The following is a 27,874-nucleotide window of genomic DNA, read 5'->3' on the forward strand; positions in this document are numbered from 1 at the left end:
AATAAATAAATATGTTTGTGTTGTTATCAGTGTTCAAGAAGAACTAATAAACTGAAAGAATGAGTGAAGATAGTATTGGGACCTATTAAATCATTCAGTGAAAAATAAGAAAGAACATTGACTCTTTTGAAGTTCATACAGTTAGTTATCCTAAGATGCTCAAGGATATAAATAGGATGGACTAAACTTTATTTTTCAGGAAGGCCAATGTGATTTAATACAGTGTCATGAGGCCTAGTGTCATGAGACTTTCTCATAACTATAATATAGCAATTGAAGAGTAAAACTTATTCAGAAGAAACATTCAGAAGCCAAAGGAGTGACTAAGTTGTATGATAAAAATACAATGGCACAGAAATCCAAAAGATGAACTTGGATGAACAGGAAAACTATGTTAAGACTATTTTCCTGAACAGCTTTCTCTCCTATCTGTCTGCATCATTGTAAGAGTTGTTATCAAGGAAATGCGTGGTGAGATGGCTATTGCCAGGCCACATGGAGTTTTGAAAAAAACATGCCTATGTTTCAACCTGAAATATAAAGTAAATAAGAGTTCCTGATAGTGTCCTTCAGCTGTGTTGAACATCAGTCCCCAGAATTCAGAGTCAACAGGTTTATTAATTTCTGCAGTGCTCAGTTGAAAATACTTTTGAAAAAGGCAAAAGAGGATGCTTTCACAGAATTATATTTCTAGCTGATTTTCCCTTTATTGTTATGAATTCCAGGCTTTCTCTCTTTGTAGATTTTTGTGTTATAATGGTGTATTGGTTATACTAATATACAACTTTACAAGGATTTGTGTATAAAGGGGCTGGTAATTTACTATAATCCTTTTTAATTTGATATTTAATTTGTCTCTCTTAGATGTTTAGATGACTTACACATGTATAAATCATAATGTTTTATGGTCTTAACTTGGAAAATCTTGTATTGATTTTGAAAGTTGCTGTAGCAATATTAAGATAAGTATGTCGATTTCTTCTCTTAAGTTGGTTGTATTTTATACTTTCTAAAAATAAACTACAGGAATAGAATAATAATATAACTAGTAAACAATATAATTGGGGGAAGAGAGGTAATTTCACAACTAAGTGATAATATTTTTAGAAATATACTGGGAAGGAATGAGCACAATAAACTAAAGCTATTAACAAGTGAATCCTATGAGCTGTGATTATAGGATTTTTATCACATGTTGTTTATAAAGGCAACATTACTATTTAGGACAATACTATTCCAGGAAAAAAGAGATTTGTTCCAGATACTGACATAAACATCTTCTCATAATAGTGGCTTTTCATTTACTGCATTACAATGTAACATAAGCTGTAAAGGACAACAGATTCTTTGTGTATCTCAACTCTGCTTGTACAAAGTGATGTCAGTCAATTTTTGACCTATAAAGTCTGGTGTTATTCTTAATGGGTAATAGATGTTGGGTGTGTGCTTTTTCAACAGTCCAGGGAGAAAATTAAAACAATTCTTGAAAATTAACATTTTATTTTATGATCTTTTCTTTAAGATAGATTTCTCCAACTTGATACTCACAAAGATTTGCTGTACTACAACTTCATCTAGACTTTATGTTGTGGGAGTAGGGATTTCTTTGCCAACACCTCCAGATGACACCAGGAAGGCAGTACAGAATTCCCAAGCTTCATAGACATACTAAAAAAAAATTTCCTCTGTGTCACTCAGTTTATCTTGCACTGGCCCATATTCATTTCCACTGGCTTCCTTTGGCAAATGAATCTATAGCTTGACAAAAATAGAACCACAGGAGATTTAATCTTCCCCTTTTCTCTAAACCGATTGTATTCAGTTCATGGAGCTGTTTTCAAGTTCATGTTGACTTTGAAGAAAAGAGCCTTAGGTTCTTCTTTTGTGCTCCTTTGTCACATGTAAAATGTTAGTGGCCCACATACATCCATGCTTATTGTCCATCTGTTCTTGTTTATAGTGGATAGATAGCCCAAAATACACTCTGCTTGATTTTGTCAGCTTAAAGCAGGGGTCCCCAACCCTCGCGGACTGGTGCCGGAAACTGGTCCATGAAAATAAGCAAAGCCCCATCTACAGGATGCAGGCAGCACACAAAACCATGCCCCCTCCAGTAAGCAAAAAAACCCTCTCTCCACGGAACCGGTCCCTGGTGCCCAAAAGGTTGGGGAACCTCTGGCTTAAAGGATGCCCAGATATTTGTAGTGATCATCTTCATCTAGACCAGGGGTGTCAAAATGGTGGCCCAAGGGCCAGATGCATCACGCACAGGCCACACCCACCCCGGCTCCACAAGGGCAAAAAATGTCACGATACGTCACATGACACGATTGAGTTTGACACCCATGATCTAGACTCTTGATGTTATTTCTTAGGACCTCTTCAGTTTTTACTATTTTTCTTCATTTAATGGTGAACGTGGCAATTTGTTCAGTCCAAGCTCCATTCTAGTATCTGTATATACAAACAATGTTGAGCAACGATTCTGTTTCCAGTGGTATTTTTCCATACAGCTTCAAATCATCAATGTTAAGGAGGTGAAACAGCTTGGCATATATTTTTGATGTTTGATAGCCATGATCTGAGTTATTCAGTGTTGTTGACAGAGGAATCAGTGCAGTGACAAACAATAGTGGTGATAGTGAGTCTCCTTGAAGGGCCCTCTCTTAAATTAATCTCTCCCAATCTTAAGAAGACCATAATGTCTTCCATTGTGCCATCAAGTCTTTGCACAAAACTTCTGATGTTTCTACTGGCTTCTGTTATTTCTAGGCATTTAATACCAAACATGTGGCATGGAATCAAATGCTTTCTTGTAATCAATCCATGCTACATTCAGGTTGGTTTTCCTTCTGTTGCAGTTTTCCAGAATCATTTTGTCAATTAGAAGTTGATCATGGTTCCTCTGCTGTTTGGGTGGTTTCCTTTCTGCTCAGGTGGAAAAAGCTTCTTTTCAACTAGATGGTGTTGGACATCAGCTACCACACCAGTTAGCAATTTGATTGGCCTGTAGTTGTCTGGCGCTGCCCCTTTTGCTGGATCTTTCATTATAAGGCAGGTTTTCCCAGATGTTAGCCCCTCTTCAATTTCATCTCCTTGCAGCATGTTGTTAAATTGCTTGGCAACAAATGGGTGTAGACCAGTCAGATGTTTCAATGCCTCCTTAAGTAACACCAGCTGCCTGCAATTAGTGCAGGTTCGAGTCCCACCAGGCTCAAGGTTGACTCAGCCTTCCATCCTTCCGAGGTAGGTAAAATGAGGACCCAGATTGTTGGGGGCAATAAGCTGACTTTGTAATAATGCCGCTTGGGGGTGTGTGTGAAAGCCCTAATAAGCAGGCATATACACAGAACGAAGGCTACTGCTAAGCTTGTAAGCCGCCCTGAGTCTTCGGAGAAGGGCGGGATATAAATGGGATTAAAATAAAATAAATAAATACAAATAAAAGTGCAGTTCATCTTCACCTGATGCTGATCAATTCTTGATCTTCCTTGTCCTTTTGTCCATCGTTTCTGCTTTTTATTTATTCTTATACACCTCCTTTAACCAAGCTGCGTCCCTGTTGTATTTCTTTGGGTTATCCCATATCTGCACCCAAAACTGCACTGTTTCTTCCTTGTCAGCTATTGGATGATTCACTACAGTCTCTCCATTGATGAATTGGTAGAAACATTTCTGATAAGATTGAAATTGGAGGTTCTGCCTATAATTTGCAATTTGAGCTTATCTTCTTGGCTATAGCTGTTATTTGCTGCTTTATTATTTCCAGTGCTTCCTTGATCTTTCTTGTTTCAAGGTGATATTTCTTGATCAGGTACAGGGAGTCCTCGACTTACAGCCATTCTTTTAGTGAAGTTTGAAATTACAGCGGCACTGAAAGAAAATGACTTCACCTTTTTTCACACTAACAACCTTTGCAGGATCCCCATGGCCATGTGATCAAAATTTGTATGCTTAGTAACTGGTTCATATTTATGACAGTTGCAGCGTCCCGGGGTGATCACCTTTTCCGACCTTCTGACAAGCAAAGTAATGGGGGAGCCAGATTCACTTAACAATCATGTTACTAACATAACAACTGAGGTAATTCACTTAACCACTGTGGCAAGAAAGTTCATACAATGTGGCAAAACTCACTTAACAATGTCTTGCTTAGCAACAGAAATCTGATCTTGTTCTTCAGCTTTTTTTCTTTCATCTGTTCTAGCTTCCGTGCATCTAATCTCAGCTTGCTGATCTTATTTTCCAGCCTGATCTTTCATTTTGTGGTGCATGGCTTGCCTTTTTTTTCTCCTCTGTGGATTTTGCATCCTAGATAACACAATTATAAATGATACATGCAGTGATGGGATTCAAATATGTGAACAACCAGTTCTCTATGTGGATGCCGCTTCCGGAAGTCTGTTCTGGGCCTGGGCAACAAAAAATTAGCTACCAGTTCTACCGAACTGGTGCAAACTGGCTGAATCCCACCACTGGATATATGATGATATACAGCTGTGATATACTCTTCATTAATTGGCTTGATTCTCGCTATGAGTTGGTGCTTATATTTGATACTGCAAGATTGGCATCTTTTAATGCCAGTGCTGTTTCTTTGGAACAATCTTCTGCTGTTCTAAATGCTCAGTTATTTTTTATTTCAATTCTTCGACCTCTTTAGTTAGAGGGCTTTGTTCTTTCTGAGGCAGGGGAGAGGTTGCCTGGTTTCCAAATGAAAACAATTCTATAGCTGTGCTACTTTCCTCTACTGCCATCTCCCCCTTGTTTGCCTTTACAGTCTTGAGTTACTTCTGGAAAAGCTTTGATTTCTTTGCTCTGGGTAGACCTTTGTAGCTCTTCCAATTCCCAAGTATTCTGTGAATACTTTATTTCGTATTATAAATCGATGCTGATCTGCTAGCCTCTGTTCTGTTATTTCTGATTCTAAATGTTGCTCTTTCCAGAACTGGTGCATTCGTTTCAAGTAGCCTCTTCTTGTTGGACTTGATTTGTAACAACAGGTCATTATTTCTTTGTTTTCAATCTTTGTATATATCTTTCCTTCCAGTAATTCTGCAGCTGCTGCCCCTTGTTGCTCAGCCCACAGTCCTGAGTTCTGTAGCCCATTTTTCACCAGATGTCCAGGAATTCAGCAGTCCTTGTTTTCCCTGGTGACAAATGAGCCGGTATGGGTTACTGAAATTAACGTGTCACCATTTATTTTTTTTAAGGCAAAAACACCGTGATTCCTCTGATGAAACCTGTCCGGTATGGTTGAACCACTGGCATAGCTCTCATCTTCTGCAAAGCGCACAAGCCCCACAAGCACATCAAGATAGTGACTCATTGGGGGCCAATTAATATTATTATCACATTGAGAATGGAGGGAAAATCTAATGAAACCTCTGCAATATACAGTACTGCTATATTTTAATTTAATATTTTTTAATTTGGTTCTTAATTTTTGTATTTTGGATTTTTAATTCCCTGTAAACCGCCCTGAGTCCTCAGGGAATAGGGCGGTATATAAATATAACTAAATAAATAAATATTTTGTACTGCAGTAGTTAACATTCACAAATATCTGATAACAGGATTAACAATATCTCACTTTATATGGCTTTTTAAAATTTTAAGTTAATATTTACAACTACTTCCACTTTCTTTTCTGATTTTTTTAGCCTGAAATTCCCATATCTTTCATTGTTTAGGTGGATTGGGGGCTCACAGGAATTCTGCTCTGGCAGCTATTTTCAGGTCTTTTTGATTACCTAATTACTTGTCCAGGTGTAATTTTCACATCCTTGAATTAGATGTTCCTAAGCAAGTGAACTGCACTTTCTGAGGCTTTGCTGCAATTTGAATTTTTTAAAAAAATAAAATGATGAATAGCTAAAATAATATTTAGGCAGATGTTTGTGTAAAGTAAGTTATAGATATTATTTCTGTACATATCTTAAACTTAAAGAATCAAATAAAAAATTCATAAAGTATCCTTCAAAGGAAGAAGACAAAACAAAAGATGTTCATAAATTCTGTTTGCTACAACAAATCCACCCTAGTTAGTTATTCATTCATTTATTTATAAAATATATTGGCCGCCCATCTTACCATAGGGTAACTCTGGATGGCTTACAGCCATAAAAATGTGTCTATAAGTTACCATATTCCTTACTGTTACGTGTAACTATTATTCAACATTTTCAAAAACCAAATGAAAATACAGGAAAATACAGTATGTCTGAACATATATATTTTAGAAATCAGTTGTGAAACCAATTCATATAATAGCTTTAAGGATTATGGAAGTACACCAAGATTTCTCACTTACCAGACTAATTAAAGTTAGCATATAAGTGGCAGATAGAAGGCTTTTTCAACAAGTTTTGATTAGGAGAGTTTGGGAGAGAGATTTCCATTTTCCATATAGTTGCGAATATTTCTTTCCCCCCACAAAATTAGTTTTCCTTGAGAATTGCTCCACAAACAAAATAGCTATTAATTCTGGTTTTCAAAGAGAAAAGTTTTTTCCCCTGTTGTTATTGTTAAGCATGCAAGCTCCATAAATGTTTTTTTTAACTATGTAAATGTGAAAGAGTTCAAATGAGGGCTACTATTAAACAGAGTTTAAATTATGCATCTGCCTTTGTACTAATTTTTCAAGGATTTTCCCCTTCTTTAATGAATACATGAATTTTGTGCACTGAAGCATGATGCTCAGCCTTTTGGATAGCGGGCTATGCAGGAAAAAAAAAAGGAAGAGAAGTTTAATCACAAAAGAAGAAACTTCACATGGCAAAGCAATTCCCCATTTTGCTTCATTTGTAAATGGTGCATATCGCCTTTTGTGAAACAAAACCTCCAGCTCAATTCATAATGGGGCATATCGTAGAGTCTTCACATAGCCCCCTTTTTTTGTTCAGCCCAAAATAATGGGCATGAGAGAAGCCAAAGAAACCATAATTCCAACCCAACCTTAAATCTTTTCTCAATCAAAATTCTCTGACCGTGACATTTTCTGCGAGTGCTCTTAAGCCGCTTTTCAGAATAATTTTGGTTCCATTTTCAGGACTAAACAGAGAAGTTTCAGTAAATGGCAATGCTTGTGAAAGTGGATGCAACTGTTAGCCAGTGATTTCATAATATATGTTGGATAGAGGACATCAAGCCTGGGAAATGCCTGGAGATAGCAAGGGAATCCCTGTCTTGGAATTCATTGTGCAGTGCATATATGGTGGTTTGTTTGTTTGTTTGCTCAGCCTTCCATCCTTCCGAGGTAGGTAAAATGAGGACCCAGATTGTTGGGGGCAATTAAGCTGACTTTGTAATAATGCCGCTTGGGGTGTGTGTGAAAGCCCTAATAAGCAGGCATATACATAGAATGAAGGCTACTGCTAAGCTTGTAAGCCGCCCTGAGTCTTCGGAGAAGGGCGGGATATAAATGGAATTAAAATAAAAATAAAAAAAAATAAATAATTTTGAAATGGGGAAAGAAGATGTGTGATTGAAGTTCACAGAGGCAACTTATTTTATTTTGAAAGATTCAGCCGTTGAAAACAGCTCCACTTAGTCTTTTATACTACACACTTCAACCTTTGAATTCAACCTTCCCCCATTTTCCCCCTTTCAGCCGGTTCAGGATTGGGTCCTACAAACATCTGTGTCTAAAAATCAGGTTCAGGCTGTTTCTTTGCTCTCCAATTCTGCTTTTGTTTCCATAGAGCATTGTTTCCAATTTCATGCTATCAGAGGAGCTGCATGTTTGCTTGCGTGAAGTTGTCAGAAAGATAAAAGCCTAGGAGCAGGGTCAGATTTAGAGGGATGGGCATGAAAAATTGGTAAATAGTATCTTGGAGCCCACCCACCACCAGAACATTGCTTGGAGAAATATAGAAATAGAGATAGATAGCAGTATGTTTATACACTGCATGTGTTATGGTGAATTTAGAAAATTTTCTAACAAGGATAGATTTCCTAAATTCTTGGCTGAGTCTCTAGTATGTAGGAACTTTCTAAGATATCTTTATGACTATACTGCTAAGAGCCAAGTGAGGTTTTATAATGTGGCATCTATAACAGAAAGGTCTCTTAATAGGAAAATTCACAGTCTGTAATGTAAGAAAAGAGCTGTGCAGCCAGAAAGGCTGGCACTGATGATTAACAGTTCAAACTACTGGTTTTTTTTCCAAAAAGTAATCATAATGTGGTGTTTCATTTGAATAGCAGATTAAATGAAAATAAATCTAGCTAAAATCTATTATTGAGAACCAGCATAATGAAGTGATTGAGGTACTCAGATGAAACTGATAAGATCCAGGCTTTTTTTACTTGAACATGAACTGGATGACTTTGGTCTAAAAACTATATCTCAGCCCAATCTATTTCCCAGGGCTTTTCTTTAAATGGGGATAAAGTAAGGGGAGAACTACTTGGTTAGACTAAAACCCTGTATTTGAGGCTGTCCTTAAAGAGTATCAGAATCCATGATTAGGTCAAAATTTAGTGGCTCACACATTTTCTGACTCCCAGAATTGGGAGCGTATGACACTGGTTTTGCACTAATTGGTTTCTGAGTCAATTTAAGGTGCTGGTTTTAACTTATTAAGTTTGGCCCCTGGATAGTCACAGATCATTTACTCTGGCAGTATTGGTGCACCATTAGATCTACCATAGAGATACAAGTACAATTTTTTTTAAAAAAATCTCCCTTTTTACAACTCTGTAGTCTCTCCAAATCCCTCACTTAAATGAGATTTGGTAGGCTGAAGGAAGGAGCCAATAGTATGAAATAGACGCCTTCTGGATTAAAAAAAAAACGTCTGAAAACTAAGTTGTTTCAGAGAGTCTTCCCTGGTTTGGTGTTACCATCTTTATTTTTTTTCCTTCTTTATTGTATTACCGTGTCTTTTGTTTAAAGTTTCTTATTGTTCCTACTGTTTTTCCCCAAAAGTGAAACCTGGTATACTGTATTTCATTCTGATTTTATGAAAAGCTATGTGCAGCTATGTCCCCAAACTGTAAGCCAGCAAGCAAGCAACTGTTCTCTGAATGTATCTCTGAAGTCACAAGCAACTGTTCTGAACCTTTAGAAAATGTAAGCTGGATAGAGTTATTCCTTTAGGGAATTTTCTACTGGAAAAAAATGAAATAGAGCTGCAACACTTCTGAAGGTCTTTAGCAGACAGAATCTTAAATTAGCAATTTCAGTACCATATTATAAGGTTACATAGCCTAGTGGCCAGGATTTCTAGAAATTACTATAGGTCTCATGTTGAGAGAAAGAGAGAGCATGTAGTGGTTAAAAATACTGGACTAGAAGCTGAGGAGACCATATGTTCTACTGTTACTTTATGTACAGAAGCCAATTGGTGATTTTTGACCAGTCAATTTCTCTTGGTCCTAGAAAGAAGGTAATGGCAGACCATTTCCAAAAATGTGGCCATAATGTATATGTAAGTGTTTCTGTGTGTTTGACCCTCTGTGTGCATAGTTTCTCTGTGTGTGTAAACACACACAAACACACATAGTCAAGGCAATAATACCAGTCACACCTGTTCTGATTTATTGCTGGACTGAATTAAACTTACATTATAGAGAATCCTAGGCATTTGCCTAGAGAGACACAAGGAGTAGAGACAGAGCATAAGGTGAAAGTAAGCTATAGGTTTAAATGGTAGTCAGCCACGCAGCCATGTACGTATTAAGGTAGCCACTAGATGGCAACAAAGAGATTATATGTTTTATTATTTATTTATCAAATTTAGAGACAACCCATCTCCCTCAGAGTGTGAACCTGTCTTAACTCTTTGCTGCACCTAGTGGTCAACTGGGTTTGGTAGTCTTGTTAGTGATGCAAACTGCTGGAACCATCCCATATCCTAAAGACCATCTTAAGCTCCCACTACTGCTATTCTTCCCCAAGAGCTTGTTAATTGAAAAATGCTGTTGTGATGGAGGGCACCATCCAGTGGTGGGATTCAACCAGTTCACACCAGATTGGCAGAACCGGTAGTTAATTTTTTGTTGCTCAGGCCTAGGATAGATTTCTGGAAGCAGCATCCACACAGAGAACCGGTTGTTCACATATTTGAATCCCACCACTGGCACCATCTACATGTTTTGCCTTGCAGGTAACAGAGCCTGACCTACAGTTCTGTTTGTGTCATACATTCATTCATGAATTCATTCATTTAAGGCTGGAAATACAGTAATACTACTATAATTTGTGTGACAAATTTAGGTGAAATCTTCACTGTATATGGTAAGATTTATATTTTACAGCCCTAATGTGGTAGCCCAAAATGTAGCCATAGATATATGCACATCTATAAACCTATATACAAAACTCTGTAGAATAAAATAATTAAAATAATTGGCAATGATCCAGATGACATTGTATGTCAAAGGCCTAAAAAGATAACTACTCTTTACTCATGACTGGCCCATAAAAATTAAGAATTTTTTCTTGGCTTTGGCACCACTTTATTATTATTTATATGTTATGTTACATGGGGATGTTTAATGATTCCCACTCATAAAACGTGCAGTAGGAGATTAACTGAAAATACAATTCAACATGCTTATGAATATACCCATCTCACATGTTTAGAAATCTTATTCTAAATACTTAACAAGATCCTAAAGCGATCTTACAATATTGTTACAAGAAAGCTGTCTAATTAGCACAAGCCAACCTGAATTTAGCTAAGTGCCCTTCCAATTCAGTCCTGATGGGGCTCAGGAATGACTCAGCTTTCCATCCTTCCGAGGTCGGTAAAATGATGACCCAAATTGTTGGGGGCAATAAGCTGACTCTGTAAACTGCTTAGAGAGGCTGTAAAGTACTATGAAACAGTCTATAAGTCTAAATACTATTGCTATTGCTATCTTTTCAGCCAGCCTGGGGGAAAATTTAGGGTTCATTTTCTTGACTGTAAGTAAGGATGGTGCAGATAGCAGTAGAATTCAAAAAGTTTAATAACTATTTTATTTTGAGCAAGAAAACAAAGAAAAGATTGAGTAATGTTGGAATATGCTTGTTAGTTACTGATATAGAAGTACCATTTGAAATAGAGACAGAAAGCAGGAATGGTTGGAAGTGGTCAAATATCTAATAAGCAATATCTATATTTTTCCTTCATATCTCTGCATTTTGCAATACTTATCTCTTGCTAAGCCAGATTATTACTGTTAACCCTATTCATTTTGGCTCTACATCCTGTTTGAGAGAATCTTGTGTGTCACACAAGAAAAGCAGGTGGCTTCTTAATCAGACAAATAATGTAGGGACTGCTTTCCCATCTTACAGCTGTCTCACTACAGTGTAGTTTCTTTGGTCCTGTTCCTCAGGATGATGGTGGAGCACTATCAATTTCCAAAGCTCACTGTTTCCTATTGGTGTCATGATGTTAGTAGAATTTGTTCTCTCTTAGTATCTTCTTTTTGTTCCTAGCATGCACTTCCTTTTCCAACAACTGATCCAAAATATTCTGGGAATCTCTCTCCTTTCTGTAACAATTGTTTTCTTACATTTTATTTTCTCTCTCAATCAATTTTCAGTTGATCAGTGCCAGACCTGTAGAATGTATTGTTTATTCTCTTTCATTTTATTGGGAAAGCAAAGTCAGCCTAAGCCAAGGTGTTTTATCTTCTTCGCCTCTCTTTTTCACTGGTTCTTAGCATCCAATAAAACCCATTCCTTCCTTCCTTTGTAGGATATTCTATTTCAAACATTTTATTGAGATGTGTTATGCCAAACACTTTTGCTGATATAGTCTGCTGGCAGCAGATAGTCCTCACTTAGCAGTCATAATTACGACTGGCAACTGGGTCACTAAGTGTTGCAGTTGCTAAGCAAAAAAATCCCATAACTATCATAGCATCCCGATAAACAAAGTTAATAGAGAGGACGGAAGTAAATTTTTACTTCTGCCCTCTCTATTAACTTTGGTTATTGTAAAGCAGTGCAAAGTGCCTGAATGGCAATCGTACGACTGCGGGATGCTGTGATGGTTATAAATATCATGCCATAAATATGAGGATTTATCACAAAGCTATTATTTTAGACCATAACAGTCAATAAATAAGGCAGTCGATAAGGAAAGACTTACCTCTATGCCCTTCACAGAAGATCCGCACACAGAGTAAACACTGTATCATGCTTGTTAATTTTAGCTATGCTTTCATAGAAATTACTGGGGGGAAATCTCTACCGATGCAAAGTTCTTCATATTTTATATTTGTACTTTCCTCTACTAAGAAGGTGCTTTACTTTAGGATGGAGAGAGAGCCATGTAACAGCTGGTTTTTTTATTTTCAGAAAAAGAGGTTCAGTTATGATGTGGTTCCTTATCTTGGCACCTGGTAGAATAAGTAAAACGATCAGAGCATCTGGATGAGTTTAATTTGAATGTCTGCATACATATCCCCAAATCATCTAACAACTGCAGCTGAGTGTAGAATTCATGTTTTCATATCAACGATATTATTTTTCTTCTCTGCCTTTCATGTTTTGGACTTCATTTACTATTGATTGATCAACAGTTTTAAAGAAATTAGAACGTTGTGTGCTATTTGGTGACTTTTTTGATGCCATATGAAAATATGGAATGCATATGTGCACATATCTAGAAAACATTGCTGGACATATTCTAGATAAGCAAATATAGGTGCTTAAAGGAATGTGTAGATACATGTACATTATCCCTTCACATGCTGCAGTGAAACACTAGCATAACACTAATGGACAGTATAAAATTTTACCATGAAAAATATAAACGTTTCCCTTCTCATAAGGGAAAGAGGAGGCTGGAAGCTGACTAACCTAATATCTCGTTATTCTCTTTTGTTTCATGGCTATCTTTATTTTAGCAATGTGTGTTATTAACTTAATTTGGGCTTTATACATTCATGTTTTGTTTTGATGATTGAATGCTTTAGGGGGAGGAATTAAAGCCCATCTTAAAACCCACTACAGTACCTTTTATCCTTTGCAGAAAGTAAATGCAGAAAAGAAGTTTTAGAGTCCTGACTCCTCACAAATTGTTGGGGTGGGGGCAAAGCTTTCTGTATGTTAAACAGTCTTGTGGACATCTGGCATGATTGGTTTTAATCTGCTAGCTAAAAAGTCAGGATTAAATCTTGCTTTACACCCCTTTGTATTGCAGTCAGTAAAGTGACAGAGCTGGCCTGAAACAATGACACTACTTATTCCACCCAATATGCCATGTGGTAGATCACCCCTTTTTTTTCAGCACCACTTCTCCACAAAGACAATGAAGCATCTGGTGGGCTTTTCCTGTCTCCAAAGTGGGATGGTTTGTGTTTTGTTTTGGTTTTTGGTTTTTTTGGTCAGTAATTTCACTCAGCTGATCTACTTAGTCCTCCCCTGAGGCTACTTTTTGAGACTGGGTGCGCCAAGCCCAGTGGTATGAGGTCAAGAGGCCAAAGTGATGAATTTTTATGTGCCTGTTCCTTGTGTTTCTGCTCAGTCATGATTCTTTGCGCGCTGTGCTTCTTCTGAAAAGGAGCCACTGGGCAATTTGTCCTCCTGGCCCAGAGAGAATGGGGAATCAGATGAGTTAAAAACTTCATGTATAACTTTAAATAGAGGAACACACCAAAGTGCTTTTACAGTGGAACAAAATGCTTCTGTCAGTGCAGACTACTGGAGATGCCCTCAGATCTGTGACTCCTTGGCATCTGAGCAAATGACAAATGCATGAAATAGTTCTTGAAAATACACTATACTAATCGGAAAGACTAGTAGTTCATGAGGGCCTATTGTTAAAAGTGACACTCTGATATCTTGAAGGGATTATTTTTAGTTGTTCTGTTCTATTCAGTTCATGCTAAGAGTATCTGAATTTCTTTTCCTTTCCTGCTCTCGTTGCTGAAATGATTTTACATTATGATTGTCTATATAAAAATAACATATTTTGATTAAATTATGCTTCTGTGTTTCAGACATTTAGAAAATTATTCTGGAATTGAAGCCTCATACTAATATTATGACAGTTATCTGGTGGATCAGAAATGAGTGTAACAGACTTAAACGTTGGCATATAAATGTAGATGGTCATACAGATCATAATATAGAAGTTATCTAGGAATTACAGGGAATATATAGATACAGAGGGAAACAGTAAGCATAATCTTATTAAATTAAAATTACATCTTTACTCTGAAGAGGTTGTTTTGCCAAATTGTCTCCAAGATAAACAGCCAGCTATAAGTATCAGTGTAGGATCTATTTTTCATGTTACTTCAAATAAAATGTCCTATAAGTGCATACTGTACACACTTTCACAATTCCAATTACTGAGACCACAAAGAAAGAAAGAAAAACAAGTTGGCTCCTTCCAACTAACTACTTCCATCGTTGAAGTAATCAGAGGGAAAAGGACCAGCAGAGTTGTAAGATAGCACCAAGCTATCTTGGCGGTGGCTCAGTGGGTTAGGACGCTGAGCTTGTCGATCAGATGGTCAGCAGTTTGGCAGGTCGAATCCCGAGTGCCGCGTAGCAGAGTGAGCGCCTGTTACTCGTCCCAGCTTCTGCCAACCTAGCAGTTCGAAAGCACGTAAAAATGCAAGTAGAAAAATAGGGACCACTACAGTGGGAAGGTAACAGCGTTCCATGCGCCTTTGGCGTCTAGTCATGCCGGCCGCATGACCACGGAGACGTCCTCGGACAAACGCTGGCTCTTCGGCTTTGAAACGGAGATGAGCACCGGCCCCTAGAGTTGGAAACGACTATCACGCATGTGCGGGGGAACCTTTACCTTTACCTTTACTGACTTAATGGCAAACAAGACATCACGTTAGGCTGGCCAACCCCTTTTTGCCTGAATCACATGAGTAATCAGATTGCTTTATATCTTCCTGAGCACTATTACCACCCAAGAATGTGACCACTTTTACTGTTATAGCATTTGAAAATAATGCTGCCTTTAGAATACTCCAGGGACCTAAGCCTTATTTTCATGTGAATATTCTTCATACTAAAAAGAAACAACTACAGTAGCAGTGCTCTTTGCCTTCTCTTTTCATATCTCGTCTAGTATTTTTAAAAAGGGGTTGCTAGAGTTCTTCTCTTTTTATTTTTAAATGCCAGGGGGAGGCATGGAAGTTGGAGAGGAGAAGTTGCTCCTATATATGTACAAATACAGCCTGTTTTTAATACAGTACCTCCTGCTGAGGTAATATTCCCTTGCTTCACCTGAACTGATTAATATTTGTCCCAAATACTGTCCTAGTTTTGGGAGGGAATAGTATTACATTTGTAATCACACAGCTAAATGTGATTACCAAATTAACCACTTTTAGTTAACTCAAAGTTATTCTTGAACATTACCTGCCTTTTTATTGCTTTATTTTAGTATTCCAAATATACTGAGGATAAGCACAGTATTGACATTTTCAGCTGCCCTTTGCAATGTTGAAAACCTGAGGGTAAACTATCAGAAAATCAAGCTATTGATTTAAGCTGTAAAAAAAATCACATCTAGGAAGAGAATAGAAACAAGTATGTGTTTCTAATTAATTACCTTGGTATTTGTTTAAAAGCCTCTTTATCGTGAGCTTCAAGTATTTTGGCAATTATGCTTTTAAGAATGTGATCCTTAAAGTGTTCTAGGTAGAGAGAGGCTGTTTTGTACTAACAACTTGTAAATTGTTTGAAGCAAAAGTGATCTCTCCCTACAATATCTGCCTTCTGGAAACTTATAATATTGTGCTGAAAGCTATACTATTAAACTGTCTCTTGGCTAACCCCAGCCATCTTAGAGATGAATTTTTTCTTGAAGGGTTCCTGTGACTAAAGTTGTTAGATGCTAGGGCCTGATGGCACGCTCTGTTAGAAGCTGATTTTTCCCCGCCGTCCCAGTGATTTGTGTAAATTCTGGTTTTAAAATGTCAGAGAGATTCTATACTTTCTGGCTTTCTCCCAAACTTTTTCTTTCTAATTTTTGATCATTCTAAAAGACGTATTAGATAATGCATTTTGACACTGATTAACAAGCTGATCATCATTCAGCCCATTATAACATCAGGGGGAAATAAAAATAGCAGTATTTCTTCAATAGTGCATTTTTTTAACCATTATTGGTCATTCTCTTTATTTGGAAAATGCCGTAATATGCTTCTAGGAAATTTGCAACATTTGTTTCAGAACGTTTCATTATTTATTTTACAGAGACCCTAATGCAGACATGTCAAACACAAGGCCCGGGGGCCAGATCCAGCCCGCAAAGTGGTTTCATGTGGCCTGCGAAGCCATCCTGGAAACAGTGAGGGAATGGCCTCCACTGCCTTGGCCCTGGCCCAGAGACTCTCCTTCTGCCAGAGACCCTCAGATCTGTCCCACTCCTGCCCAGGCCCCCATAGGCACCCTTGATGCGAATGATGTAGAGCTGGCCATGCCCACCCAGTAGGCCACGCCCACCCAGCCCATACCCACCCGGCCCCCTGAGGGCAACTGCAAAGTTGATGCGGCCCTCAATGAAATTGAGTTTGACACACCTGCCCTAACCCATTGAAGAATTTCAGGCAGGGAGCTCATTCTATCTGCCATGAATAAACTGAGTTAGAATAGTGATTGTTTTCACATAGATTTCAATCTGACATCATTCTCATAGAGGTGATAAAATGGTATCTGGGCTGTAACACTTCAGATACAATTGAAACCTCATGTAACAAAACATTCATACATGGCATATAGAGGAGAAAACTAGATTAGATTTCTCTTTCAAAACATTTTTTCTGTGCAAATAATTTGGCTGGGTGGGGGGATATGGATGTTATTTACTCAGCAGTTTAAAGTAAAACAAACTAGATTCAAGTTTATCTTTCCACAAATATCAGTGGACTGTGTACATTCAGACATTATGATAAATCATAACTGGTGCAAAAAATCTGGTTAACCTCTGAACTGAGTGCTTATCATTTTTTATCTGGCATTATCAAAGGGTGATTGGAAATATTTATTTCTAATTTTAGCTTGACCCAAAACAGGTTTTTTTGTTACTTAAACTTTATAGAACAAAGTCAGGATGGTAAACCAAATTTTGAAGTTATTTTCTTCAACTGCTGTTCACAGTAATAGTTTATCTGAATTTGGGAGTAAAAAATAACTGCAAGAAGTTGAAAACAAAAGTAAAAACTTGGGGTTTACAAATAAGAGCTGAACTACAGAATAAAAGTAGTCCTCGACTTACAACCACAATTGAGCCCAAAACTTCTGTTACTAAGCAAGACAATTGTTAAGTGAGTTTTCCCCCATTTGTCGATCTTTCTTGCCATAGTTAAGTGAATCACTTAATCACTGCAGTTATAAAATTAGTAACATGGTTATTAAGCGAATCTGGCTTCTCCCTTGACTTCGCTTGTCAGAAGGTCGCAAAAGGGGATCACATGATCCCGGGACACTGCAGCCGTCATAAATATGAACCATTTGCCAAGCATCTGAATTTTGATCATGTGACTGTGTGCTGCAATGGTTGTAAATGTGAAAAACTATCATAAGTCACTTTTTTCAGTGCTGCTGTAACTTTGAACGGTCACTAGGTGTATGGTTGTAAGTTGAGGACTACCTGTATTAGAAGGAGAAGGGTGTATGTTTTGATGCATGTAATGTTATCCTACATATTAATAGCAGGTGCACATGTTAGTACTGCCTACACCTCCATCAGCATACCCTTCAACATGTCCTTTGATTTATTCTCAATGTAGAGTTTTGAGTAGAGTATTTATACAAAACTAGGGGAAGTCTTTGAGCATGTTTGTACATCATGACAAGCCAGGCACATTAAATATCAGAAAACAGGACTCTTCCTGCGTAGTTGATCCTATCTTTGGGCCACAAAACCTGAAAATATGAGTCTATGTTGCAAGGTATTCACAGGATATAGTCAAAAGAGTGAGCATACTTGTGTGGTTGAAGCTCCATTTGTTTTTTAGGTTAGTTGTAGGAAAAACTCAAACCATGCCATCATGGCCACCTTCTTGACTTTTTTTTTAACCCTACCCTGTGGACATCTCTCGCTTTGTTGCTTATTGTTTTATATGACATCCTTTCAACTCTCATGAAGAAACAAATGACATGATTGACGTTTAGAGCTGGGCAAAAAATAAATACTCGTACCTCTTGTTATTCCTAATGTAAAATAAAAACAGTGGTAGTACAGTTGCATAAAAGAAAACCCTTTCATTGGAAATAAAAATATAAAATCATTATATTTAACATGAGAAGGATCAATTTATTTAGTTTCGGTTTATTGCAGCCCTTCATCCTATGCAAATAGGATGTTATAAATTGAATCAATATGCTCATAATCTTTTTACTTTGTACTCATACTCCTCCAAAATGCAGGGAAGTACACTGCTACAAACTTTATGTTCAAAGAAGTGCAGAAGTAATATCAACCCATTGCTTCTTGTAGGTAGTAGCAAGAGCGCTAGCTATCAGTTCAGCATAAAGGGCTCTAAGAAAATGACTGGCTATATTTTTCTGTTTCCAACTCAGATATAGGTGATTTGAAATGTAATTTCAGAATAGGAAGGTAACTTAAAATCCAGCTGTTCATTCACTATTACTACTGTCCATAAACTGTTTTAAAGTAGACATTTTATCTCAATTTGTATTTTCCATTTTAATCTTCTAATGTCCAACTTTCTTGATAAGTGCTTTTAATTTGTCACTATGTTGCAAAATGTTGTTGTTGTCACTTTGCAGTAAGAATGTTCAGCTTATCAAAAATGCCACTTAAATATATTAACTATATATTGAAACCACAATTGATGAAACGTGTACTCTATAGTGCCATTCCTCAGTTTAATTCTGATAAAAGTTCATTTCAAAGTTTGAAACATGACAAAACATTTCCTTGAGACAGTCTATTTGACTTAGGTAAAACATAAAAAAGTATATGACACTCATCACCTCATAAAACTTTCACAAAAGACTTTTCTTTACAGGCCAGATTTTTGTATAGTTTACAATATTTATACACAGAATTTTCTCCAATGAAGGGTTGAAATCTTCCCAATGAACTGTTTGCTTATTAATCTCTTATTGTGTCCAAACCCCAATAAGGATTCTTGACATATCAAAAGCTTGAAGTTGTTTGTGATAATCAGTTTGTTCCATCAGTACATATTCCCACACAATTAGACAATTTTAAAAGATTTGCATTCATATAATTTTCAGTAATATCAAAAAGATCCATAGCTTTACACATCCCTAATTTCATTCCAGAAAGGCACATTCTCATTTATTTTACTCTTAACCAACAGATCTAACATGTTATTAAATAAGTATCCTTAGCATTATCCATCATCTCTATCTAAATGACAAATTGTTTCTTAGCTTTTCAATTAGTCATTTAGACCTCTGTTTTATCTGTGATGCATAAAATATTGTAATTAGACACATGGATACTTAGAACTGTTTCACACGAGATTCCCTTAACACAGATGCAACCAGATCAATAACAGCTGGAAGAATGAAACTTTTTCCAGTTGTCTGGAGAATCTTTTTCAATTCTGAATGGAAGAAACAAGACATGATTTTGAAAAGATGCTCATATATTTATCTAAACTTGTATTTTGTTTTGTTTTTCATTTCATCTCTTTTCTTAATTAAAAATAAGGTTTGTTAGGTGAGTCTGAATAATTTATTTCCTCATTTTTTATGTTTTCAAACTTTTTTTCTGATACATAATTCACTAATGACATTGATTAAACCAATAACAAAAACCAAATATCTCCATTACATTTTCTTGATTGATTTAGGGTGACTTTTAACAAAGCTAGTGGAAGATTATATTACTCATTAACCTGTGGGTAACATTATACATATATTGAAAAATAAGAGACAATGTATGGCATCATTTTAGGGGAAAGTATATGTTTCTTGTATTGAAATAACACCGTTCTGATTCTTGTAATTTTTAGTCTAGCAGCAGCAAGATTTGTTTGGTTCTAATACATTCAGTTGCTAACATATTCAGTATACTTTTTAGATTTAGATTAGATTTTATTAGATTTATATACCGCCCTTTCCCGAAGGACTCAGGGCGGTTTACAGGACATTTTAAAATCATACCAATACAAAATACAAAGTTAAAAGACAAATAAAAGATTAAATTATCCTTGAAAATAAAACCCAGTTAAAATTCTCAGCCTGGGTCAGAGAGCTCAAAGAGCCAAGTCTTCAGGTCTCGGCGGAAAGAACGTAGGTCGGGTAGTCCTGAGCTCCACAGGCAGCTGGTTCCAGAGGGTAGGCGCACCCACAGAAAAGGCCCTCCCCCTGGGTGTTATCCGCCGGCAATCTTTTACCGGCGGCACCCTGAGAAGACCCTCTCTCTGCGAGCGCACAGATTTAATTTAATATTTTTTTAAAATATTATAAAATATTTTTATTTTATATTATTTAATATTATTAAAATATTATTAAAATATTATAAAAAAATTTAATATTAAAAATATTTAATATTTTTCCATCTTTATTTAGGTATGTAAAATTAAGAATAATTTTGCATATAATAAAAGGCCTGCCTGCAATTAGTGCAGGTTCGAGTCCCACCAAGCTCAAGGTTGACTCAGCCTTCCATCCTTCCGAGGTAAGTAAAATGAGGACCCAGATTGTTGGGGGCAATTAGCTGACTTTGTAATAATGCCGCTTGGGGTGTGCGTGAAAGCCCTAATAAGCAGGCATATACATAGAATGAAGGCTAAGCTTGTAAGCCGCCCTGAGTCTTCGGAGAAGGGCGGGATATAAATGGAATTAAAATAAAAATAAAATAAAAATATAGATATAAACCAGAGGTAAAAATTTCTCCAACTGACCAAAAGGGAAAGGCAACTATTTTAATTTATTTAGTCTTCACAGGAAGACTTGGGACAATCCCCAGCTCCCCATTCTGTTCTCTAACGACATCTAAGTACAAGTATCTCAAATAAAGCAGTCCATTTTTTCTTCGTAACATTTTTATTAAATTATGGAATAAAATACAAAAAATATGAATGCAAATCGTAGGACACAACGGGGAGGGAAAAGAGGAAGAAAAGTGAAGGGGAGAAGGCAAACAGAAAAGAAAAGGCATTGACTTCCACCTTCCTCTGTTGCAGCAAAATAAAGCATTAACATCGAATCTTTTTACTTTTTGCTTTTCCATAATAGTATAAACTAGCCATTTCCATAACAACAAATCAATCTAATCAGTAAAATTCAAAATCAAAGTTTCATTTTTTTCCCCACCTCAAGCACAAAATCCAGAAGCAGTCTCCAAGTAGAAACAAAAGTACTTATATTCTTTTCTTTAATCAAAACGGTCAATTTAGCCATCTCTGCCAGCTTCTGTAGCCATTCGTCCGTAGTGGGAATCTAAATGTCCTTCCATTTTTGTGCATACAATAGCCTTGCTGCCATCGACATATATAAGATCAAAGTTCCACATTTTTTCCCCTCGAGTCTTTTTCCATTAAGCCCAAAAGAAAAGTTTCTGGTTTCATCTATCTTTGCTTTAAGAATTTTCTGTATTAGAATATGAATGCTATTCCAATATTTCTTTGCTTTATCACATGTCCACCATAAATGATAAAGAAATGTCCTTTCTTTACACTTACATTTCTAACATTCATTTGAAATACCTTTATACATTCTAAATAACTTACCTGGTGTTAAATACCAACGGTACATCATCTTACAAAAATTTTCTTTTAAATTATAATTTAATGTGAATTTTAAGCTTTTCCTCCACGTATTCTCCCATTGTTTTAGCATCACATATCCAAAGTTCCTTGCCCACTGAATCCTACAATGTTTTTCCATGTTCACTTTCTAAATTGAGTTTCAATAGCATTTTATAAACCTTAGCACTACCACACAGTAAGGTTTCCAATTCATTTTTAACAAAGTCAAACCCATAACTTTCTTTCTAGTTTGAATCTTTCTTTCAGTTGCTGATATGTAAACCAATGACAAACATAGCCCTCTGATTCTAAGTCTTCCTTCGACTTAAGGGTAGGGTCACCAGAATTGAAAAATATTATTTTACCATAAGTCCACCAGTCTGGCTTCGTCACCATTTCTTTTCTAAAAAAAGCTTCCTGGGAGGGGACACCCAAAGAGGCAACCCTCAAATAAAGCAGTCCTGTACAAATTTTTTTGTTTTTAGCGTCCTTCATTTCTTTGAATTTCCCTTAAGAAAAATTAGCATTTGTATACTGCTCTGGATAAGGATCAGTCTTGTAATCTGTGAAGTGCAATGCCCATCGATGTGCATTATACAGAACTAATTCTTCCTTCAAAATCTCAGAGCAGTTTACCATATTCCCAAGAGTCTCTTTCGGGCACTTTTCATGTTCACAAGTGTTCAGCTTCAAGAATGATACAATATGGATAGCTCTTGAGTCATCTCTTGGTTAATAATCTCATAGTCTCAGAATCCATACTATTTTCTTGCCATGGTGGATTGTGGGGGGGCGGGTTCCCCCTTAAATGTTTCAAATGCACTTTTCTTGGGGAAAAAGCTTTTTATGCTGGTGATTTATTATTGAATATTTTGGGAAACAATCTCTTTATTTCCCATTTCAAATAGGATTAAATGGCTTGTTCTTTGGTAACTCCTTAGTTTCTGTAGACCTTATCAAAAGTGAACACTTTAAACTAATCTGAATAATATGTATGCTATGGTGTAATTTGGATAAAACATAATTGCTGTGTTATAATTTTTATTTTTTTAAAATTAGTGAGACACTGCCTTATTCCCACTGCCACAAAGAAATAGTTTTGTTCAGTGTTTCAGCCACTTCTTCATTTCTACCTCTCAAGTACAACTATTTCACATTCTGTTTCCCTGTGTCATTTAAACATATTCGGCTAAATGATGAGACATTTTAAGTCTTGTTTCCCTATATTTCTTTTCTGTTTTTTTCTAACCTGTATTTGATATATTTAAGACCAGACCAGCGCACTTTTTAGCAACACACTTTTGACTGTGTATTTCTAACTGTATGTTCCTAACAAATGAAGTATGTGGGTTATTGCATTCGGCAGTTTTTAGTTATAAAGAATAAGAATAATATATAATAATGTATCTTATTTCACATTGTAATTTTCTAGTTGGTCATCCGTATATTTTTCACATATTATTAGGAAAGGCGATTTTCTTCAATCAAGCAAGAAAACCCCAGAATTTTATTCTGATTTTGTCTCGTTATTTCAAGCATCTTTCATAGATGTAACTTGCAATAAGAATGAAAAGGGCAGCGTGTTTTCATAGCATTTCAATTTTCTCCCATTCTTAAATACCAACAACAACAAAAAACAACAAAAATCCCTTCATAAGCAAGCAGGCTTTCCTTTTTTTTAAAAAAAGAAAATCACAGGTTTCTGAAAGTTTCTGCTTGGGTGACTACGACTTTGTAGAAAGTGAAAAGAGGGAGGCTGGGGAGGAGGAATGTTCCAGATTGTATAAGAAACGAACCTTTGCTTAATCACTTTTTGCTTGTGAATAAGATAAATGTTTGTCTCCGTGCAATTGTAGCGCCTTCTTTTTAGCGGTCGAGAGAATATCAGATTTTTTTACACTTCCATATGATGATGATTATGGTTCCTTAGGAACAGACCTGAACTTGTAAGAGCTCTGAAACAGATTGGTGGGTCTTTGGGCGAAAGTGCAGAGGGGGGGAATGTTCCCAAGCAGATGCCTTTAAAAGACAGAAATCATGAATTTCTTGAATTGCAGCCACTCTAGGGGTGGCTACAATGTCTTTTTGACAGTGACAGTAATTCTGCCTTGTCCTTTCGAGCCGCTCTTCGGCCCATTCATTCCAGAAAGCTGCTTAAGCGCACTTAAGCGCATTAGCATTTGGATGCTTGGGGACCATATTGACCCTCATTTGGAAGGTTTAAATGAGTGAAAGATGGAGCGATTTGTTAGGGCTTTAGAAAACCAGCTTTTAGAGAGCGGTGGGTTTTCCGCTTTGGTTTGTTCGGTTGCTTGTTCTAATCTGGCGCACTGTTTAAAGGCGACCAGACTGATTTGTGACACATGAGTCCAAAAGGCTATTTTGGGGGGGCTTGACCTGATTAGCTAATTTGTGCTTTGAATTTCAATGGTTGGTATCTGAAGGAGAGGCACTTTGGGAATGGCTTGTTGGTGGATGACCTCACAGTTAATGGCACACAGGCACAGATGGCAAAATGTTAATTACTCGTCAAAAGAGACAGAATGGGACCCAAATCAAATTGTGAAGATGAGTGGGAAAAGTGATTAGTTGTGGGTTAAATGAAAGTTAAAAAAAAAAAACAGTGGTTGCTCCCAAAGTCTTATTGTGCCAACTTTTCTCTTGCTTCTCTGCTGGGCAAGGAATACTTGGAGTTAGGACAACTTCCCCTTGGGGGTGTGTGTGAAAGCCCTAATAAGCAGGCATATACATAGAATGAAGGCTACTGCTAAGCTTGTAAGCCGCCCTGAGTCTTCGGAGAAGGGCGGGATATAAATGCAATTAAAATAAAATAAAATAAAATAAATAAATAAACTTCCGGTGCTCTCAGCAGCTATTCTAACAGTGTTATGGTTTCTAGGCAAAAAAACCCCCAAAAATCTGAAGGGAGTTTTGAAAGAAAGAAGACGTTTAGCCAGATTGCCCTGTTGGTGCTTCGTAAAGCAAAATAAAAATAATAACCGAAGTGAAATATCTTTCTTTGTCTCTGATTCTTGATGTATTATCAAAGTGAGAAACTCCATGGGTCTGGCACACTTCTAGTCATATAAATAGAAATAGGTTTTTGAGGATATCCTCAAAATTAAATGGATTATACATAGAAAATCCCAGAGACAAATTTTAGTATCTCAAGGAACACATGAATGGGAAATTGGAGAACCATACCCAGGCAGAAGAGATAAATAGTTTGAAGAATCAAGCAGTTTCTCTTAGCGTTATTAGGAAAAAAAGAGTAAAAAGAGCAATTTACTCCTTGTCAGAACAAAGTTTATTAAGCATTATTTCAAAGTGTTTCTTAAGTCAAATTAACAAATATTTAGCATCTCTACTGTCCAAATCCAAAAAGAGTCCAATAAACCTCAAAACATTATATAATTTTAAAATGTCTAAACTTTCAGGGCATTAGGAGTTTTTGCATGGAGCTGCAGAAAAGTTGAAAAGCTGTGCCAGTAGGCTCCTGCTGTTGGATTAACATAATATAGTGGTCTCACTTAAGGATTCTGCTCGTAATACAAAAAGAGATAGCAAGCTTCTGTCTTATGGATCTGTTTCTCTTTCTGGAAACACAAACCATTGGAAAATAAAAAATACAAAAGTAGAAGAATAGTCCTCATACAAACTTCACAACATTTTAATTTAATTTTTAAGAAAAAATAGAAGTAAATCAATTCATATATGGGGCTCAACAATTTTATACTATCCATAACAAATCCTTGAATTTTCAAACTGCTGTCCGGTTTTGAGGAAGAACAAAGTAGACCAAAGAATGGTATTCTTCACATTAATAATTGAGGAAAAATTAAAAGTATATGCTTACCTATTTATGTTTTAATTTTTTTGACCAAAGTGTTTAACCTCTTCAATAATCTTCGTCATATTTTTTGACAAACTTATTTATTTCTCCCCTATCCCACTTGCTTTTTTTTTTTTTAAACAGACACTTTGTGCAAAGGCTACAATGCAGACTATCCGGGCTGCTGACACTAATGAAGTAGTCAAACTAATATTCCGTGAATCTGATAATGACCGAAAGGTATGTAACCAAATGCAATTCTTGTCACTGAAGCAAATGCAAACACAACTAAGCAATCCAGCCCTCTCGTTCAAAATTTCAAGAACAAAATCTTTCTTTGCTTCAGTGGAGGGGACTTAATTCAAAATATTAACTTACTGAAATGTGCATTCAGTTGTGATCTCAGTGGGTTATGTGAGATCTGCACTTGTAGTGTAATTGCACTTACCCATTACTGAGCGTACCATGGTAAACCTTCAAAGAAGTGTGCACTATTTCTTGCAACTGTTCCTCTGGGTAGCTAGAATGATGTGTGCCAATGAGAAAGGAAAAATGTTCATGGATATTGGAGAGGAAAGCAAAGGTGTGCCTTAAGCTACCTAAAGCCGAGAGCAAACAAAGAAGAAAACTCTGTGTGCCAATTCTCAGTGACAGAGCATAACTCGATATTTACTTTCTGTATGTTGCAGGAAATATGCTGCAAGCAAAACTATATACTTTTTAAAAAGAAAGATTGAGAGAGAATCCCACTTGGGAAATAACGTAATTTCTCAAAATAGATGTCTTTCAGAGAAAATCTGTCACTCGTTCAAGCAACGGGCAGTGTTACCATTTCATTGCTGTGCAATTAAAATAACATGCTTATTAATCTCCTACACCAGTGTTCCCACAGCAGCTTTTTTTCTAATCTAGTAAATGTGATTTCTTAAAAATAATGTCACTTTTTTAAAAACAGTTTAACTCATAAGTCCTAGGTCTTTCTGAACTAATAATCTTTGACTGTGCTCTACTGTAATTCCTGATGAAGATTTTTCACATATTTGATATTTGACTGCCCTCCATACATAAAATTTTGTCCACATAGAGAGTGTGATTTGGGGAGATAGGTTTCAGCACAGCTTGGATCAATGCCTAAGATTTGCATGTTTTATGGAATATGTGCAGCAGGAATGAGATTAACCTGTACCTTTCGAAAGACCACTTTTCAAATCGGTTTTCTTAATTCGTATTTAAAAATATTTGCAATCCTCTTTTAGGGAAGCCCTATAAATGTCAGTCACAAAGTGGTAGAACATAGTGACACAGAACAGCTTCAGTTAACAAAGGAGTAAAAGAAGGCTGCAAACTCCTCCATTATTTATTTAACTTATATATTGAACATATATTAAAGAAAGCTGGCTTGGAAGAAGATGAATATGGTTTTAAAACTGGAAGAAGAAACATCAATAGCCAAAAACCAACCTTAGAATTGACACTGATGACATGAAAGACACAGATAGCTTCTGCCATCATCAATAGTAAAGGAAGAAGTAGTCAGGAAATAGGCCACAGGTTAGCCCTTAATACAGAAACTATGAAGACCCTGGAAAAGATATTTAGATACTGTAAGGTGTCAGCATCTTTAAATAAGTATAATGTAAGCTGTGGTGTTCCCTATGATACTCTACAGAAGCAAATGTTGGACTTTAAAAAAGCAGGATAAGAAGAATATTTATGCTTTTGAATATTGATGTTGAAAAAGACTCTTAAAAATTTGGTTCATGGATAACAATATTGTATCTAAAGAAGTGGTTTCCAATCTTTTTTGCAGCAGTTACAAACATAGAAATTAATAACTCCACCTTGCCATATTGCTGGCCATGGTTCATTCTTCCCATAGCTAAACCTTTTTAATCAATACGTTCTAAAATAAACAGTTCATTTTTATCTATTTTCAACAAAAAAAATCCATAAAGCCTTTCCCAGACTTCTAGAAAAATAGCTGGAGAGAACTCTTGAGAATTCAGTGGACAGCCAAGAAAACAACCAATGGATCATTGAACAAATTAACCCAGATTTATCACTTGAAGCACAATGATCAAACTCAAATTATAGTCCTCCAGGCATATTAGATGAAGACCTATCTCTCTGCAGAAGAGCTGGGAAATGTAGAAGGAAATTGAAGAAAAGCAGCAAGATAGATAGACTTTGTTACAGTGGAGATGAAGACCTGAAAGACCAGTTAGAAACAGATCATCATGGAGAAAATCTATCTCTGTGGTCACTAAGGGTTGACACTAACTTAATGGGACATATTCAGTCAATCAGTTAATTCTTACAGTAATCTTGGTATTATAAACATCAATGTTTCTCTTATTTACAGGAAATAGG

General features: G+C 36.4%; 1 protein-coding gene across 1 annotated transcript in view; it reads left to right on the forward strand.

The window, feature by feature from the left end:
- INPP5A (inositol polyphosphate-5-phosphatase A) overlaps positions 1–27,874 on the forward strand; it is a 327,681-nt gene that overhangs the window by 244,537 nt on the left and 55,270 nt on the right. The window contains exon 10 of the mRNA XM_083363640.1: positions 25,649–25,744. Coding sequence (XP_083219766.1) covers positions 25,649–25,744 — 96 coding nt within the window. The remainder of the gene's footprint in view (positions 1–25,648; positions 25,745–27,874) is intronic.

This window comes from Vipera ursinii (genome assembly GCF_947247035.1).
Source record: "Vipera ursinii genome assembly, chromosome: 5".
NCBI classification, from domain to species: domain Eukaryota; kingdom Metazoa; phylum Chordata; class Lepidosauria; order Squamata; family Viperidae; genus Vipera; species Vipera ursinii.